The sequence below is a fragment of the Triturus cristatus genome, chromosome 5_2, assembly GCF_964204655.1.
Source record: "Triturus cristatus chromosome 5_2, aTriCri1.1, whole genome shotgun sequence".
Taxonomy (NCBI): domain Eukaryota; kingdom Metazoa; phylum Chordata; class Amphibia; order Caudata; family Salamandridae; genus Triturus; species Triturus cristatus.
This window is the reverse complement of record NC_140588.1, coordinates 957,397,989-957,416,760: the sequence shown is the minus strand read 5'-3', so window position 1 is coordinate 957,416,760 and position 18,772 is coordinate 957,397,989. Positions and strand designations below refer to the sequence as shown.

Genomic DNA, 18,772 nt, shown 5'->3' with positions numbered 1-18,772 from the left:
ACTATTTCTCACAGAGACGTGGCTTACACTCAACTCTGAGGCTGATATTGTACGTGCTCTTCTCCATGGATTCCTAATCCACCTCCAGAATAGGCCCGTTGGTAGAGGAGGCGGTCTCGCCATACTTTATAGGGATAAATATGTATGTAGGGGAAAAGATAGCGGCATCGCAGATTGCGAGAGCTGTTACTTCTCTTTACAAATGTCACCTACAATCTCCCTTTCTGGCCTACTTATATACCGTCCACCGGGCTGCCTTAACCATTTCGCTGGCGCCCTGATGGAAACTGTTACGGTACTGGCATCCTCAACTCCAAATTTTATGATTTTGGGAGATCTCAATCTCCATTTTAATGACCCTCTGGACCTGGTGGCATCTGACCTCCACCTCGACCTTACTTCCTATGAGTTGGGACTGATCAATACAGAGGCGACACATATCAAGGGACATTTGCTCGACCCGATTTTCACCAATGCTCACGCAATGATAGCTAGACCACTCTATCCCCTTCCTTGGACAGACCACTTCATGATTCCTTTCTCCTGGCAAATCATGGCCACCCCACCTCAACCCCTCAATACTCGTGTCATGGATAGGGTCTGGTCCAAACTCTCTGTTGAGAATTGGATTTCTAACCTAGAACTTTCCTACCTCCCCTCGGCTCTTGATCCTGTAGCTGCAAATACGAACTTTGAAAACTGGCTTACCAACTCACTTGACTCCATCCTCCCCAAGAAAATGATTCAAAAAAAGGAGAAGAGAGCTCCTTCTGCCCCCTGGTACACACCCGAGATGAAACTCCTAAGAAAAGGATGCAAGCAGCTGGAGCGCTGCTGGAGGAAAGACTGGGCAGGATCCAGCAAAGATGAGTATTGCACCGCTATGAGAGCATATAAGGCTGCTCTGCACAGCACTAAGAGACATTTCTTCGACGAAAGAATCAAAAATTCCTCAAATTCCTCTAGAGAAACCTTTTTAATCATCAAGGTACTTCTCAAGGTGCCTGAACCCCCGCTGGCTCAAGACATCTCAGGGGCCAAATGCAACAAATTGGCGAACTACTTTGACGCCAAAATTCAGAACATCTTAGCCACCTTGCCCCAAGCCGATCATGGAATGGATATAAACAATCGGCCTACAACACTCGATACTCAGCTTGATGCCTTTGGTCCTATGTCAGTGGACGAGGTACTCAAAACTCTGGCCGACATCAAAAGCGGTTCTCCTAGCGATCCGGTACCCATGCGGATCCTGAAGCAGATTGCAACCACCATCTCTATTCCGGTCACTGACCTTATTAATGCCTCACATTTACAGGGAGTGGTTCCACCTGCCTGGAAGAGAGCTATCGTGAAAGCTCTCCTTAAAAAGCCTCTCCTAGACCCGGCAGAATTGGCCAATTATAGGCCAATTTCACTACTCCCCGGACTCAGCAAGATCGCAGAGAGACTAGTTAACCAGAAACTCTCCCACTTTCTGGAGTCCAATGGTCTTCTTCGGAACTCACAAACGGGCTTTCGCCCTGGACAGGGTACGGATACCGCCCTTCTGGCAGTTGTTGAGGAGGCCAGATGCATCATGGATTCAGGAGGATCAGTGGCAGTGATCCTCCTGGACCTAAGTGCAGCCTTCGACACGGTCAACCATCAGGTCCTAATTCAGCGACTAACAGACATAGGCGTAGCAGGGACAGCCTTGTCCTGGCTTACTTCATTCCTTAGCAACCGCACCTTCCAGGTCTGGGAAAGTAACTTACGGTCGATGGCAATTCCCCTCCAGTGTGGGGTACCACAAGGCTCATCCTTAAGCCCCACACTATTTAATGTGTACATGGCCCCACTGGAGGAGGTGGTTGCCCCGTTTGGAATCAAAATCGTGAGTTACGCTGACGACACCCAATTGGTCGTCTCCCTATCCCAACCTGCCCAGTGCCCGGACACCCTTCACTCCTGTCTATCAAAAATCTATACCTGGATGTGTGAATCCTCCCTAAAACTGAATGGGTCTAAGACCGAAATCATGTTACTAAGCCATAAAGTATCCACACTGCCTCCGAACATCTGGCCCACCTGTCTGGGGGAGCCCCCTTCCCCTAAAAATGAGATCAAAAGTCTGGGGGTCTGGATGGAACAGGATCTCTCATTCAAGACTCAAGCAAAAAAAATGGCAGGAGCCTGTTTTGGCCTCCTCCGATCGGCTCGGAAAGTTTTGCCTCTTCTTCCACAGCCCTCTAGGAAGCTGCTGATCCAAGGACTGATCCTGTCCAGATTGGACTATAGTAACGCTATCTTCCTGGGTGCACCTGAAACCACACTTAACAAACTCCAACAGATCCAGAATGCTGCAGCACGGCTTCTCACAGGCACCTCAGTCAGAATGTCAGCTAAACCGGCACTTAAACTACTACACTGGCTTCCGGTACGCGAAAGAGTAAAATTCAAATCCCTATGTATTGCACACAAACTGTTGCAGGGTAAGGGGCCCCCCATTCTGAAGAACTTAATCGTACCCTACAAAGCCAACAGACCACTCCGTTCAGATTATGAACGTTTGGTTACGGTGCCTAGAGTAAGAAAGGTACGCACAGGAGGACAGCGATTCTCGGTAAACACAGCCAAACTGTGGAATTCCCTTCCCCTGAAACTACGGGCTGAAGCCTGCCATCTGCGGTTTCGGAAACTCTTGAAAACCCACTTCTTTCCGTAATCATGCCTAACTACTTCTCCGGTCTCTCTGTTCTGGTTTAGCGCTGGGATGCTTTCGGGTAGCTATGCGCTCTATAAATCCCTCATTCATTCATTCATTCATTCATTCATTCATTCATTCATAAGAGGGTCATCTTGTGCAATGAATCAGTGCCTTCTTTCTAATGTACGGGGCAGTAACACAAAGAGCAAAGTCACCTGTAGATCACTGCATACCCTTACGTCTTATCGTCACAGTGCTAGAAGAATTCTGGGTACTTTACTACCATGAACCTGAAGAGTGCAATGTTTAATTAAATATTTTTGTGTGGCAGTAGGAGCACTGGATTCTGTTTCGGTTTCCAGGTTGATGCACTGGGATTAGTTCTTAAAATTATGGACTGGAATGGATGGAAGGGGATGTAATTGCCCAATAAAACTTAAGAGTAATCTACATTACTGTGAGTCCTACCCTTCTGCATCAGAGTCCTTCTGGCCATTCCTTACTGGTTGGGATTCTGCTTTTCTTATTGCATGTGGTAATCACTGGCTTTGTACAGCTGGCAGAGGGTGGCTTATTTGAAGGTGAAAGGGTGATCGCATGTTTAGGGATAAGCTGCAGGGGTATGGAACATCTTATAAAGGTATGTACTTACGAGGAAGAGTGTGCCATGGAGAAATGAAGAGTACAGGTAAGTAAATAGGCCCTTTCACAGTGACTTTTTTTTAACATTAAATTTGCATATTTTTTGCATGTCTGCTCTCTTTTTGCAAGTAACGGTTGACTCATGATGCCGCCCCAAAACCCACAATGCACTAGGACAAAGACTTCACCTTAACATTTTGTGAAGTCTTTGAAGCTTTGTATGGAGATGGTACTTGGTCCCTGGGCCTGGCACTGAAAAGGTTCTCCAGGAACTGTAATGTGAACCTGTGTTTCTGCAGAGCATTTCTCAAGGGAGTTCTCATTCTTGCATAGGTAAGAATTTCAAGACTTTAACTAAATTTTGTTAGACACAATATCTAAACACTTCCTTGGCTTCAAGCATTTTTCTAAATGCTTAACTATTGGACTCATCTCACAGAATGTGATTTCTGTTAGTCGGGAATACACATTGTTTTTGACTAGTGGGGGTCTTTAAAAATGAAAAAAATCCCTGTTCTTCATTTTCCCATCTGATTACTGACCAAGACTGTTTTGTTTCGCCATAGATCGTTGTGGAAGAATGTCTGCTTTCCTTAAATATTATTTCATCTGCATTTTGACCTTTTTGATTATTTTTGTCTTTTTAGTACCAAGTTGACAAGTCTAAAAGTCCTCTTTTAAGCTGCAGCCGCAAACACATTTCGGTCAGGACTTTACACACCAGGAAGTAATGGAAGACAGTCAGTGATGGGTCGCCAGAATTAAATCCAAAATCTATGTACTTATATCTCATCGTAAATTCAGTGGTTCTGGGGAATACAATCCAGGACTACTGCGACCGTGGGTTTACTCTTGCCCAGTAGCTGAGTCGTGCACAAAATCTGACTGACAAGTCCCTCCTAGATGGTATCTGTGCAACAGGTACAGAGATTATGTTAAGGATGCAGTGAGCAGGCCCAGTCTGGAAACCAAAATCAGCAATACCAAAAATATTCAAATAGCCCCCCACTGCAGATAGAGATGGCGAGAATTACTAAAAGGGGACACTGTTGGGTCCAGACAGCCTATTTTGCTCTGAAGGTAGCCCCCTAGCAAGCAGCTTCTGGGAAAATGCCAGAATGGCTGAATTGCCCGTCCGGTCCTGGCTGAGTGTGGCATGTATGAGCAGAGATGCATGAGGGTTGCTCAATAGATTTGCCAATGCATCTTGCTTTTGCCTATGATGCAGAACACTGCACCTAGCACAATGTATTAAGTTGCTAGTCTTCCCACTGGGTTGTTGGTTGCATGGCTTTTCCCCTAGCTCAACTAGTCTAGCAAAGTTAACCAGATCTTCTCATTGTATTCATCAAGTGTGTTGCCCAGCGTGACCAAAGCTCTTTTATACATTCAGGCCAGATTTAAGAAGTCTTAGCCAGTAGAGTTTCAATTTTGAGAGATTTCCGTGTGCATTCTGTGTTTATATTCACTGAAGGTCTCGAAAGCTCTTGTTTCTTCATGAACGATTTTCAGAATACATTCTAGTTATGTTCATATTCACCCTAGATCTCGAAAGCCAATGGAACTTTCTGTAAGATTTCCTTTGGGCATCCTACCTGTGTTTGCGTTCCTCACACACCTCTAAGATCCAATGGCCCTTGGATTTCAGCTTGTCTGGCCAGCAGTTAAAAGGTGTTTTATTAATTATGTCGCTCTGTGCTACTTCATAGTCTAGTGATGCTATGATCGTATTTGTTTTTTGCATGATGTTCAACATATCAGTTTCTAAGTGCCTTAAGTTCCTCAATGGGGCTCCTCAGCTGCAATGGATCTTGGCTTGACTTGTATCTGTCTTATACAATCCTGGCCCACTTAATGTTTTTATTTTAGGTTCTTTTGAGTGTTTGTACAGACTTCACATGACTGGCACAGTCAGCTATGAACTGAGACTCTAAGATGTGTGTGATAGTCCTCGAGCTCGTTGATAATGTGTGCATGTCAGATGAGGTTTGCGCTCAATCCTTCCCTATAGATTTTTCCCTAGTTCTCCTTGCTGTTGCTATGCTCTGTTTGCGATGAAGTTCTACCAGTGATCTTACAGCTGCTTATCCAGAACTGAGCCTCCATAACTGCATCCATTTTAATTCTCAGCAGGCCACCTCTATTCCTCGTTACGTCAACGCTCTTAATGGTAAGTTTCCAGAAAACGAGTTCTGAACGGCACGTCCTCATGGAAATCTGCAAGTAACTAGTAGCACCTTCATAAACAGCTCTTACCTTCTGTACAGGTGAGGGGGATGCGGAGTTGAAAACCAATGCTAAATAGTCGAGGTTAAACTTCCTCTGCCAGGGATGGGTTTCCCCGGTTGGTGAATCTTGCTTCTGCACCTGTTGAAACATGACAACTTGTAAATATAATAGTGAGACGTTTAAAGCAGGAATGCTTCAAATCGCATTATTAGCAACATTAATAATGATGTACATTAATAATAGCTTATTTTTAGATAGAGCGTCATACTACCCTTCTGCAGTTTCGAAGCGCTGTGAATATTAGATGTTACTATTATTAACCTCTCATGGTAATTAATCAGCACTCTAGTCTCACTGCTTTCATGGTAACTACCCAGCGCTCTAACATCACTGCTTTAATGATGACTAACCAGCATTCTAGTATCACTGCTTTAATGATGACTAACCAGCGCTCTAGCATCGCTGCTTTCATGGTCACTGCCCAGCGCTCCAGCATCACTGCTTTCATGGTCACTGCCCAGCGCTCTAGCATCGCTGCTTTCATGGTCACTGCCCAGCGCTCTAGCATCGCTGCTTTCATGGTCACTGCCCAGCGCTCTAGCATCGCTGCTTTCATGGTCACTGCCCAGCGCTCCAGCATCACTGCTTTCATGGTCACTGCCCAGCGCTCCAGCATCGCTGCTTTCATGGTCACTGCCCAGCGCTCCAGCATCGCTGCTTTCATGGTCACTGCCCAGCGCTCTAGCATCGCTGCTTTCATGGTCACTGCCCAGCGCTCTAGCATCGCTGCTTTCATGGTCACTGCCCAGCGCTCTAGCATCGCTGCTTTCATGGTCACTGCCCAGCGCTCTAGCATCGCTGCTTTCATGGTCACTGCCCAGCGCTCTAGCATCGCTGCTTTCATGGTCACTGCCCAGCGCTCTAGCATCGCTGCTTTCATGGTCACTGCCCAGCGCTCTAGCATCGCTGCTTTCATGGTCACTGCCCAGCGCTCTAGCATCGCTGCTTTCATGGTCACTGCCCAGCGCTCTAGCATCGCTGCTTTCATGGTCACTGCCCAGCGCTCTAGCATCGCTGCTTTCATGGTCACTGCCCAGCGCTCTAGCATCGCTGCTTTCATGGTCACTGCCCAGCGCTCTAGCATCACTGCTTTCATGGTCACTGCCCAGCGCTCCAGCATCACTGCTTTCATGGTCACTGCCCAGCGCTCCAGCATCGCTGCTTTCATGGTCACTGCCCAGCGCTCTAGCATCACTGCTTTCATGGTCACTGCCCAGCGCTCCAGCATCACTGCTTTCATGGTCACTGCCCAGCGCTCTAGCATCGCTGCTTTCATGGTCACTGCCCAGCGCTCTAGCATCGCTGCTTTCATGGTCACTGCCCAGCGCTCTAGCATCACTGCTTTCATGGTCACTGCCCAGCGCTCTAGCATCGCTGCTTTCATGGTCACTGCCCAGCGCTCTAGCATCGCTGCTTTCATGGTCACTGCCCAGCGCTCTAGCATCGCTGCTTTCATGGTCACTGCCCAGCGCTCTAGCATCGCTGCTTTCATGGTCACTGCCCAGCGCTCTAGCATCGCTGCTTTCATGGTCACTGCCCAGCGCTCTAGCATCGCTGCTTTCATGGTCACTGCCCAGCGCTCTAGCATCGCTGCTTTCATGGTCACTGCCCAGCGCTCTAGCATCGCTGCTTTCATGGTCACTGCCCAGCGCTCTAGCATCGCTGCTTTCATGGTCACTGCCCAGCGCTCTAGCATCGCTGCTTTCATGGTCACTGCCCAGCGCTCTAGCATCGCTGCTTTCATGGTCACTGCCCAGCGCTCTAGCATCGCTGCTTTCATGGTCACTGCCCAGCGCTCTAGCATCGCTGCTTTCATGGTCACTGCCCAGCGCTCTAGCATCGCTGCTTTCATGGTCACTGCCCAGCGCTCTAGCATCGCTGCTTTCATGATAACTAAACAGTGCTCTAAAATCACTGCTGTCATGATCTCTAACCAGCGCTCCAGCATCACTGCTTTCATGGTCACTGCCCAGCGCTCCAGCATCACTGCTTTCATGGTCACTGCCCAGCGCTCCAGCATCACTGCTTTCCAGAGACCTAAACAGTGCTCTCGCACCACTGTCTATATTGATTGAAATACGTTTCTTACATGTCTCTCACAGATGATGAAACAGGCTCTACTTTACAATACTCTAGTGCCTGCAGGTGAATATTGGTTTTATAAACAAATGGATGATTCAACTGCAATCAAGTCACTGAAAACGACAGATGATCCAAGAAAGACAATGAGCTTAAGCGCAAGCTTGGAGCCTTGAGGCAGCTTCTAGTAAGTCACTGTGCATCTACTCAAACCTCACAGCTTTTAGTAAATCACTGTGCATCTACTCAAACTTCACAGTGTCTAGTAAACCACTGTGCATCTACTTAAACCTCACAGCTTCTAGTAAATCACTGCGCATCTACTCAAACCTCACAGCTTCTAGTAAATTACTGTGCATCTACTCAAACCTCACAGCTTTTAGTAAATCACTGTGCATCTACTCAAACTTCACAGTGTCTAGTAAACCACTGTGCATCTACTTAAACCTCACAGCTTCTAGTAAATCACTGCGCATCTACTCAAACCTCACAGCTTCTAGTAAGTCACTGTGCATCTACTCAAACCTCACAGCTTTTAGTAAATCACTGTGCATCTACTCAAACCTCACAGCTTCTAGTAAATCACTGTGCATCTACCCTAACCTCACAGCTTCTAGTAAATCACTGTGCATCTACTCAAACCTCACAGCTTTTAGTAAATCACTGTGCATCTACTCAAACTTCACAGTGTCTAGTAAACCACTGTGCATCTACTTAAACCTCACAGCTTCTAGTAAATCACTGCGCATCTACTCAAACCTCACAGCTTCTAGTAAATCACTGCGCATCTACTCAAACCTCACAGCTTCTAGTAAATCACTGTGCATCTACTCAAACCTCACAGCTTTTAGTAAATCACTGTGCATCTACTCAAACTTCACAGTGTCTAGTAAACCACTGTGCATCTACTTAAACCTCACAGCTTCTAGTAAATCACTGCGCATCTACTCAAACCTCACAGCTTCTAGTAAGTCACTGTGCATCTACTCAAACCTCACAGCTTTTAGTAAATCACTGTGCATCTACTCAAACCTCACAGCTTCTAGTAAATCACTGTGCATCTACTCAAACCTCACAGCTTCTAGTAAATCACGGTGCATCTACTCAAACCTCACAGTTTCTAGTAAATCACTGTGCTTTTACTCAAACGTCCACAGCTGATAGTTTCTTCAACACTTAAATTGAGGAAAGTCATACTCAGACCAATATGTAGCTCATGCAATTAATTCAAAACCTCTCTTTTAAACCACACCAAATTTCCACTTACTGGAGAATAACCAACAGCTCCTGAATGACTTCCCTCTATGTGGAAAATGTCCATGAAACAATGCCAGGCTCTTTCAGAGGAACACTACTCTCGCTGTTTGGCAGTCATACGTTAGACCGGGCGTGCTTATGCAAAAATCTAGCTGCATGTGTTGAGGTACCTTTTACTGCTGGCAAGGTAGCCCAGAGAGTTAGGCTCTCGCTACGGACATCTGTGTTCAACCTGCAGTCACCGGGACAAATTCCAAAAATGTGCCCTGTTCCTAATGGCTCGCAAAAAAATAGGAAAACAATACGCACATTCTCCATATTTATGGAAATATATACAAATGAATTGAATCTAAATTAAATTGAATCCAAACCGAATCTAAAGTATGAAAAATCTGAATTTGCCTTTAGTTTTCACTACCACCAACATGAGAAAAGTCAGACTTTGGGGGAGGAAGGGGCATGGCCATACGAGTTTCATTAAGATGGTGGATCGGGTAAGGGGATCAGTCTTTCTCCTCCTGCACTACCACAATCAGTTGACAGCACCCACCAGTGGCAGACACAAGATGGATTGGACAACCTCTACTCCATGCAGGAGTAAAAGAATGGGGCAAATCAAGTGAGTGCAGCCCTTCACCAGCACAGGTACCTTCAGGAAGAAAGTGAGTGCTAAGTCCCACCCACACCCATTATACACACTTTCTGCCTTGTTGAGCAGCTCCTTTGCTTTTTACAGAAACAGGAACTGCAAGAAGAGGCAAAGGCAATTAGACTATGAGACTATGCGGACTCTCATGAAATCCTTTGGCGCAATGCAAAATAAAACAGATAATGTGGATAAGAAATGTAGTGTTTTAAGTCCAGAATAGAGGCTCTAATATTGAGTGGAACAGAAACTACAAATGATGGAAAGTGCTGCTATCCGACTGGACGGATGGGGAAGGGGTGTGAGGGGTTGGATTGGGGGGGCAAATCGTGAAGAAAATTCCACCAAGATAGCAGAATTCCTACAATGTACAGTGACTTTGAAAATGAATGATTGCCCGGAGAAGCTGCAAAACAAGAAAAGAGCCCCCAACATGGGAATTCTTGGCTGGACAGAACTTGACAATGGTGGTGATCTTAAGTGCGGAGATTTCTTTATGGGCTCCTAAGCTTAGATGGCATAAACCGACTGCTGACGCTTAAGAAAGCAATGAGGCTGGCAACAAGGAGATCTACTACTGAAGATGGCTTTGGGAATGCCCTAGTTATTCTGTATGAGATATTTACAGGTGTCAGACTGCTTAGAACCACTTCAGTAAAGAAGAAAGTAAAATATCTTGGGCCTAGATAACTTATTTCCAGCTTTGTACCTGAGCCCCCGTGAAAACGCAGGCCAAAAAAGTGTCTGGATGTATTAGGCATCAAAGTTTTAGCTGGTAGGACCAGGCTGGTGGTGGGCAAGGAAGTGTTGGTTTTTATGCAGGAAGAGGTGTGCAGAGCCTCTAAAGAGTCTGTAAGGAGGGCTGACGACATCCCTGGAAAGAGCACTGCTTCCGTGCTTCTGTTTCATTCCATGCTTCCCCAACAATACTTGTGTTTGGACTTCTAGAAGCGGTGCTCAAGTCAAGGATTATCAGGGTTTGACCCTTTGTTTTGCATTGTCCAAAATACTGATAAAATGTTTTGGGTAAATAAAAAAATGCTAATAACTTATTTTAACATAAAAAAAACTCAAGCTTTGTATCCACAGTAAACCCATACTACATCATCAGTTGTCAAAGCAACAAAAATGCATGAACGTGACAAAAACATCACACTACTATCTACATTAGCTTCAATGAATAGTTCATTTTTTCTGCACCTAGCCTTCAGTGGCCATCACTGAAGTGAAGGTCGGTTGTGGAAATTGTATCTCCCAGAGACTGTTCTTCTGTCTTCAGACTAGAAAGAATCGAGTGGCCAGTGCAATGACTTAAACCCAAGTCCATTGCAACTCCTCTCCCGCCATCACATTGGATGTCAGATAAGAACGTTCAGACTTTCACGCAAAAACTGCATCTGGAAATTCATGATATTACATCACGAATAAAAGAATGTCTTCAATCCCATCTTGCAAACTGGGATCGGGAGAGGGGGAGAGGATGTGGTCTCACAGCTAAGCTGCAGACTTTGGAGCTGGGAAACCAGGTTCAAGTCTTGGGGTCGACTCCACATCCTGTGATTCTGAGCAATTCACTTAATCTCCCGTGCCTACCAAAAAAAATGAATGTGTCCTTGTGTAACGTAACTGGTGCTCATGTAAAGCGCTCTAATACCTCAGAGTCAAGTTTGCGCTATATAAATCTGCAAAAGAAAAAAAGAGTCTAAATTATGACTGTTCTGAAGGCAATTGAGCCTTCAGCACAGTCCTCCTTTTGTTTTTTGCTGGTGTTAATGTGATTATGGTGCATCAAGGGAAGAACAGAGAGAAAATTGCGCCATTCCCCTGCCATCAAGCAGAAGCCAAAGCAACTGTGACGCGGTTCCTCTGGAATAGAAGGGAGAAGGTTCTCGACCAAGTCCCAAAGGGTCGAGGATGAACACGCGAACACACACGCAGTATTCAATGTGTGGATACCAGCACTGGTAGAGGCAAAAAGTTGGCGAGCACACGCGTCCAGCCACCTAGACTCCCTATTGGGAGGTAATAAAGATGAAGACTGCAAGTGAAAGGCCGCCTGAACAACGAGTCCCTGAGCCGTAGGGCGAGTGGACCAGCAGAGCGGACCACCCGGAGCAGGACGGTGCCTTCGAGCAATAGCCAATCAACGGGGTCACCAGAATAGGACCTTGCCCACGTGCCACGCAAAATGTCAAATAAAGAGCTGCCAAATGGCAGCAAAGGCTCCACCTCAATAGGCTCCATATGGAGTACAACCATTAAGGGATAAGACAGCAGGGGGACCACATGAGGCTGAAAACCAAGAATAGCAGCCGCCCTGTGAATGGCACGTGCGTAAGCAGCACCAGCTTCAGTTGTCATCCAGCTAGGCGATAATAAGCCGTCAGTCTGAGACGGTTGAAGACTAAGCTATCCACTGGACAACAAAAGTGGAGGAGCTGGAGACTGACCCGAAGGCCAGGCAACACAGAGCACTGGCACCATGGGGCCCCGATCCGCCAAGGTGGCGTTGTTGCCAGCACCGGCGTCGATGGACACCGTATGGAGGTCGCAGCGACGTCCGAAGATTCGGGAGGAGCAGCAACCTCGTGAGGAAGCTTAGACGGTGGCACCGGCGTCGATCGAAGCCGGGTTGGAGTCGTCTGGACATCGACGACCTCCAGAGGGGACTTGACCTGGACGCCGTCCGACGTCGATCCCACTGCAAAATGTGCCCATTTGGTGAAGCCAGGCATCGAGCCGGGCATCGGGGCTGGTGCCGCCTCCGACGTCAGCGCAGGAAGCCACTCAGGGCTATGAGAAGACTGACGGGATGGGCTGGACGGGCGACTGGGAGGACCCACTGGGCCATGACCTGTCGGCATCGTATCATCTTCGGAACCGGAGTCGATGCACACAGCCGGTGCCGAGGAAGAATTCGCCGGCGAGGACCCAACATGAGTGCCCTCCACCTGTTTGGGACCTGAAGGCGCTCCAGGGAGAGGTGGGGACCTAAAGTACGACTGGAGTGCAATAGAATAAGGCTCCATTTGAGCACGCGTCGCTCCAACCCCTGGCAAGGGAGGGTATCGAGAAAGCGACTGGCGGGCCCCCTCACCTGGCATAGAGCGAGAAGAGCGGGCGCCAGCAGTACGCGAATGGGAGGAGGACCTCCGTGCATGCCGCTTGTGCTTGCGCTTACCTGCCCTCGAACGACGTTCACAGGAACGACCTCTGGATGGAGCCCGATCCGGAGGGGGAGAGCGGCGACGCGAAGGTGCTGGACCGGACAGCCAGGCGGCCAGCAGTTCCATACTGCGCTCTCTGAGGGATTTGGGCTTCATCCTCTGACAGGCGTCGCACTCTTTGTTGTCGTGGTGCACCCTGAGGCACCACATACAGATGAGATGCGGGTCAGTGCCAGACATCTGACAGGCTTCACAAGCCTTAAAACCCGAAGGCATTGCACACTGTTCCGGCGACACCAAAGGTGTCGAAAAGGCCTAAAAACCAGGCCAAGAAACTGATGGTTTTCGAGGATCCACGTTCGGACACGGAAAAGGAGAAAACTGACATCAGCGAGCCGGGAGGGGCATATATCGCTCCACTGCCGTCACGTCTGTGGACAACGTCAGGGCGGAGTCGTGTGGCGCCACCCCCGGCAAGCAGAGGTGCGGCTGCAGAAAGTTTTCCAGATCCAGTCAGACGCCTGGGGATATTCTAAGTTGAGGAATCTGCGGCTAGACGTCTCTGTCAGATATACTCAAGCAGCAGAAAGGAAGCAGCACCCGCTTGCGCTGTTCATGGTGCCATTTGCGAGGATTGCACAGTGCTGAGAAGCGGCAGGCACTGAAAATCACCGTGAACGCTATTTATCCAACGCATTCTGCCGCTTGTGGAGTTTTTTTTGCACTTCGCGGAGTTCTGCGCAGAACTCCACAAACTCCGCCCAGGCTTACTCAGGACCCGTAGTCACTTCAGCAGCCCAGGCCCTGAGTCCTTTACTACACCCAAAAACATTGTTTTCTGGTTGATCGACCTAGCTTTTGTACGCCTAATACTGGAATTTATTGCAACACACCTGAAAGGGAAATAGCAACTAAAATCACTCATCAATCTAGAAACAAAGGTTTCATATAGAGCGCTCCAATCAACATTTAATGTTTAAAAAAATGCAAATACAGTAATGCATTCATTTATATATGTGTATATGTAACATGTCAATTGACTAGAAATTATCTTTGATTCAGATGTAGTGATACAAACGTTTAGCAGAAACAAATAGTGCTTTACCTTTTGTTCACAATAGTCAATATTTTTGTACCATAAAAAGTTAATGCAATCGGATAAATAGACCTGGCTGACAACCTTCTAACATTTTATTTATTTATAAAGTTTTATATAGCGCAAGCATGATCCCGAGGGATATCGGAGCGCTTCACAATTACGGATGGTCAGGGTTAGGCAGGCGTCACATATCAAAGGAAACAGTTACAAAGGGTGCAGCACAGCATCACAATAGTTGAAAAAAAATAAAGGGACTGGGAGGGGAAGAAAAGCGTAGGTAAGGGGATATAATACATCAGTACAAGAGATGAGGGTGTAAGTCCAGTATCTTCAAGCAAATGATCGGAGCCCAATTAGGGTAGGAACTTGCACATAAGGAATCGTTTTACTTCCATTTTGAAGGCAACCGTGGAGGTGAGTCTGCGAACTTCAGAAGGGAGAGAGTTCCAGATCCATGGAGCGGAGCCGGAGAAAGCTCTTTGACAAGTTCTCATTTTTGCGAAATATCTGTGGTTTCAGATGGAAGGTGTTAGCACTTCTTCTACCACCTCCAGATAGTTCTAGCTTTTGGCATAGGTACTTGGGGGTCAACCTTATCTTTGTAAAAGTATATTATTATTATGTATTAATTATTAACAACCGAGTCCCATCTCTCATTGCTTAAAACCACACATAACACTATATCTCACCCCAAATCTCACACATCCAAATTATGAATTACAGATGCATCTAAATGCACTGTGCGTGGATAATATGTTCCTTTTGTTTATAGAAAACAAAACCATAGAAAGACATAAGCAGTATATGATATTACGGCAAATTAATCTTGATTATATAAATGTTCTCACTTTTGTGCACAACACTACTGGCAATTTACCAGTGCTCAGTATAGATACTTACATTTCAATCAGATAGGTATTTTACTCCTAGAGGTAGCTTGATAAATTTGATGAATATTAAATACGTGCGATCCCACAACTGGAAGCATATTTTTAAATAACATATTTTGCCCAGCAGTTATTTGCTAATGCAGCAAAATTGTTCACAAATACAGGAAACCTTGGACCGCTCAAAAAGGTTAAAAGGAAATTGCTTTAGGAAATGTTTTCTAAATCAAGAATCTCTACTATGAAACAAACATGTTCTACTGAACTATTGATCTTAAAGCTAAAAAGCTGAATTAAAAAATATATTCAGCTGTAAAAGGGCCACCTTTGTAGTACATAGAAGGAAGTCTACCTGGGGTGGGTGAAGCATGCCCCTACTGGCCATCACCATGCAGTTCACCGCTACCACTTGGCTATGCACAGCTCCTCTTTGATGGGGAACCAGATGCACTGTGGCCAGCCCCTACTCATGCCACCCACCTCCAATCGTCCCTACAAAGAGTAAGGAGGTCACGCCTGGCTAGTGAACCCAGGCACCCCGACCGCAGTTGCTCCTCCATTATCACATATGGTAAGAAAACATAAGTAGACCAAGAAAACAACATCTGTCAATGCTCTGGCCGGGGTCAGGTTGTGGGCTCAGCACACAGTCCATTTGCATCAGGGGTGTCCAAGGAGTAGCTTGGGGGCTAATGGTAGTTCACCTGCACCATCAAAGTAGCTCTCAGGGGTGAAACCAAGCTCAGTAGCTCATTCAGAGAGTCTATGCTTATTAAAGAAGGCAGCACTGACCATTTCAAGGCCATTATAGTAACAGCCAGCCAAACAAATTAGCAGGGCCACATGATAACAAGTTAACACACAGTGTGTCAGTCTATGGGGTCTGCCACATTACCACTCTCAATCTAGGTAAGTCATAACAAGACTGGCCATGTTGTAGGCTCTGCTGTACCATTCGCACCATATGTGTGAACAATTGGCCATGAAAGAAGAGTGCCATAAGTAGCCTGAGCAATAGCCGGTGAGGACCCACCGCAGTGTGGGACTGCAGGAGTCAAAGTGAAAATGTGTTGAGGTGCATGAACAGCACGAGAGCTTTTGTAAATCCAAAGCTAAGACAATTAGTGGCCCCCATGTACATTCATCTATGTGGAAGCATATACATGTGGGCACCTTTATCTGTGTATGTGACATTACGTCCCTCCCTAACAGTGTCGCCCCCAGGAAGCTGTACCTGGTCTCAGGACCCACCAAAAGTATATGCTACACCCCATCAAAGGGGTTACTTGCTGTCACAATTGTGTCCGTTCATGGATTAATGCCAATGGCATAATAATGATCACTTTTGAATATTTTGGGCAAGCTTGGTCTAGTTGTAGCATAATGTCAGCTACTTCTGACATATTGGGATCATGAATGGCCTACTTTTAGCTATCAGTGACATAAGTGTTACCGCTCCTCACATAATAATGGCCATGACAGCTATATGGTGGCATCCTTGATGTTATGCTATGTAGCCTTGAAACAATGTGGGTGCTGGCATAATGGTGGGCTTTATTGGTATATTACAGGCATCCTTTGTGTTACGGTGAGCATCCGCATGTTACGATTGTAATACCTGAGCATTTTAAGCAGAATCTGGACATAGGAGGCCTTTGTACATATGAGTACTTGATGAAATGGATAAGCTGATATTTGAGCATTTTGCAATTCCTACAAATGATAACTGAGATTTTGAAGGCAACAATTATGTTTTTTCAGAAAAGATTTTTCTTCTGAAAACGTACTTTGTTTACCCCAAATGGAAAGTGGTATTTAAACTATGTCTATATTCAGAAACTTATATACTGATGAAAACAAAAAGTTGCAAATCCAAAACACATGCAAAGCTGATAGCTGAATGATAATTCAACATGAGTTGGGGAGACTACTGCTGTGGTTATATCCATTGTTCCATAGGACGCGTGATGCTTTGCCCGTTATTTTATTAGGCAGGTGGGGGTATTTAATAATAATACGCTTTTTCCTAGCATGTCTGCTGGTAAACTCACCTCAAATGATTGGGTGACAATTCTGTTTAGGGTGCTCGCAGTGTAAAGTTTCAAAAGTAGTCACTATTTTACAATGTTAAACTTTTCTGGTATTTCGGGAGGACTTTCCTTGAGCAGAAATAGCTTTTACTATAAACGTTGGAGACCCCTGCATTTTAAATACAGAAACCTCCTCGGTCCTAGCACATAACTGGGGAGGTAGGAAAGAGACACATAGTAGTCCTGGGAAAGTCACTAGGAAGCAAAGAGACACCAGCTAGTGGACTTAGCCATGGACCTTATCCAGATGATGCTGTGTACCCACAGCCACTGAGCACAGCCTTCATTTCATCCATGCTTAGGAGGCCTTACAAAGAGAGATAACAGGTAGATCGATTTACAGTGTATCTGACTATCACTTAGCTAAACATATTGCAGTATGGACTAATTATGCGCTTAATTACTTTTCACAGCATTCTTCACCTGCCCAGCGCTATTGTTACCTAGATCCCAAATACTCGGTAACAGGTATAGCCAGCTTCTGTATATCCCATAACCATATGGTTCAACATGACAAATGACAGGCATACTAAGTTTTCTGATGTAATGCTGGATATGCAGAAATGCATTCCAACTATACTTATATAGAAGGGAAACTCCCTCTTGAAATATCATTTACTCCGGTGCAAATTACTGACAAACAGAATTCTCTTTCAATCTTTTGGAAAATTCCCTACTTAGATGTTCCCAAATGGTGGCATCTAAGGGTAATTAGCATCTGCATGTCCAGGCCAAGCAGGAAGTGATTCATACCTGTTTCTGTCTGTCGTAGGGAGATCAATGGACTGGGTGGGGTTAGGGTGGGGATAGAATAGCATTGTGTTTGCTGAACTTAGGGGAAACCAACTTGTTCCTGCATTGAGCAGAGACGTCCTTTCTTGGTGGTTTGCAGCCTCCTTCAGCACTTACCATTTAATTTACAAACCCTGGGTACCTGTGGTGCCACTGTAACATGGACTTACAAGTACATCAAATGAGCCAGTTGGATGTAGGCCAATTCTACAATGTTTGAAGGAGAGAGCACAAGCATTTAAGCACTGGTTTGCAGTGGTAAAGTGTGCAAAGTCCTAAAAGCCAACAAAAACAGGAGGGTTAAGGCAGACGGTTTGGGGATGGCCCTACACAGAGGGCGAAGCTCAACATGTTGTAACATAGGTGACGGACTTTCCATTGGGTTTTGAAATACTTTTAAGAAGAATGTCTCCAGGGTTTCTCTCTTTCCCATCCCTTCTTTCCTGTATCCCTTTGGTCCATTAGCCAGCAACGTGATGCGATGCCTTCATGGTACTGGCATTTGAGGCTCTGGGGTGAAAGCGGGTTGGCTGCTGACTCCATCATAGGCTATATTCAAGACATGCGTGTTTTGTGCACTATCAGAAGTGAAATGATGCAAAGCATGCTTCAATGGTGTGTCCCCAATATTTTCTAGGCCTCTTGCCAATGAATACTAGGCAGCAAAACCAAGGCGTAAGTGTTGGGCTACGGGGCGCCATGGACAGACTAGCACAGAGCGGCAGCACAGTGCTCCTAGGGAGCGCAAGTGTTGTCCCTGCTGCTCAGTATCCCACAGGTTCAGATAAAAGGCCTGGTTTTCCGAGGCAAGTATTATTTTAGGGAGTGCTGGTGGTGCACTTGGGCAAGCCCCTAGTTTGCTTAGTGCTTGTCCCTACTTTGTAAACAACCAAGACGTATAAATACATGCACAGCCCTAGGCTAAGAAGACTCCATGTGTGGAAAGTATGAAGAACCACCCCTGGCATCCATGTGGTCTCTGTCCTGCCTGCGATTTGAAAAATGTGCCCCTGATGTGCAGCTGCGCCCACCAGAGCGCACCGGGCACAGCCTGTTCCATAGAACAAAACAGACATTGAAGGCCTCGTTTAGAGTTTGGCTGACCGGATATTACGTCACAAACTTGGGCGATACT

General features: G+C 46.1%; 1 protein-coding gene across 1 annotated transcript in view; it reads right to left on the bottom strand.

Moving 5' to 3' along the window:
- GAB3 (GRB2 associated binding protein 3) overlaps nt 1-18,772 on the bottom strand; it is a 453,955-nt gene that overhangs the window by 22,245 nt on the left and 412,938 nt on the right. Inside the window, exon 9 of the mRNA XM_085608146.1 lies at nt 5,588-5,698. Within this exon, the coding sequence (XP_085464272.1) occupies nt 5,588-5,698 (111 nt within the window). The remainder of the gene's footprint in view (nt 1-5,587; nt 5,699-18,772) is intronic.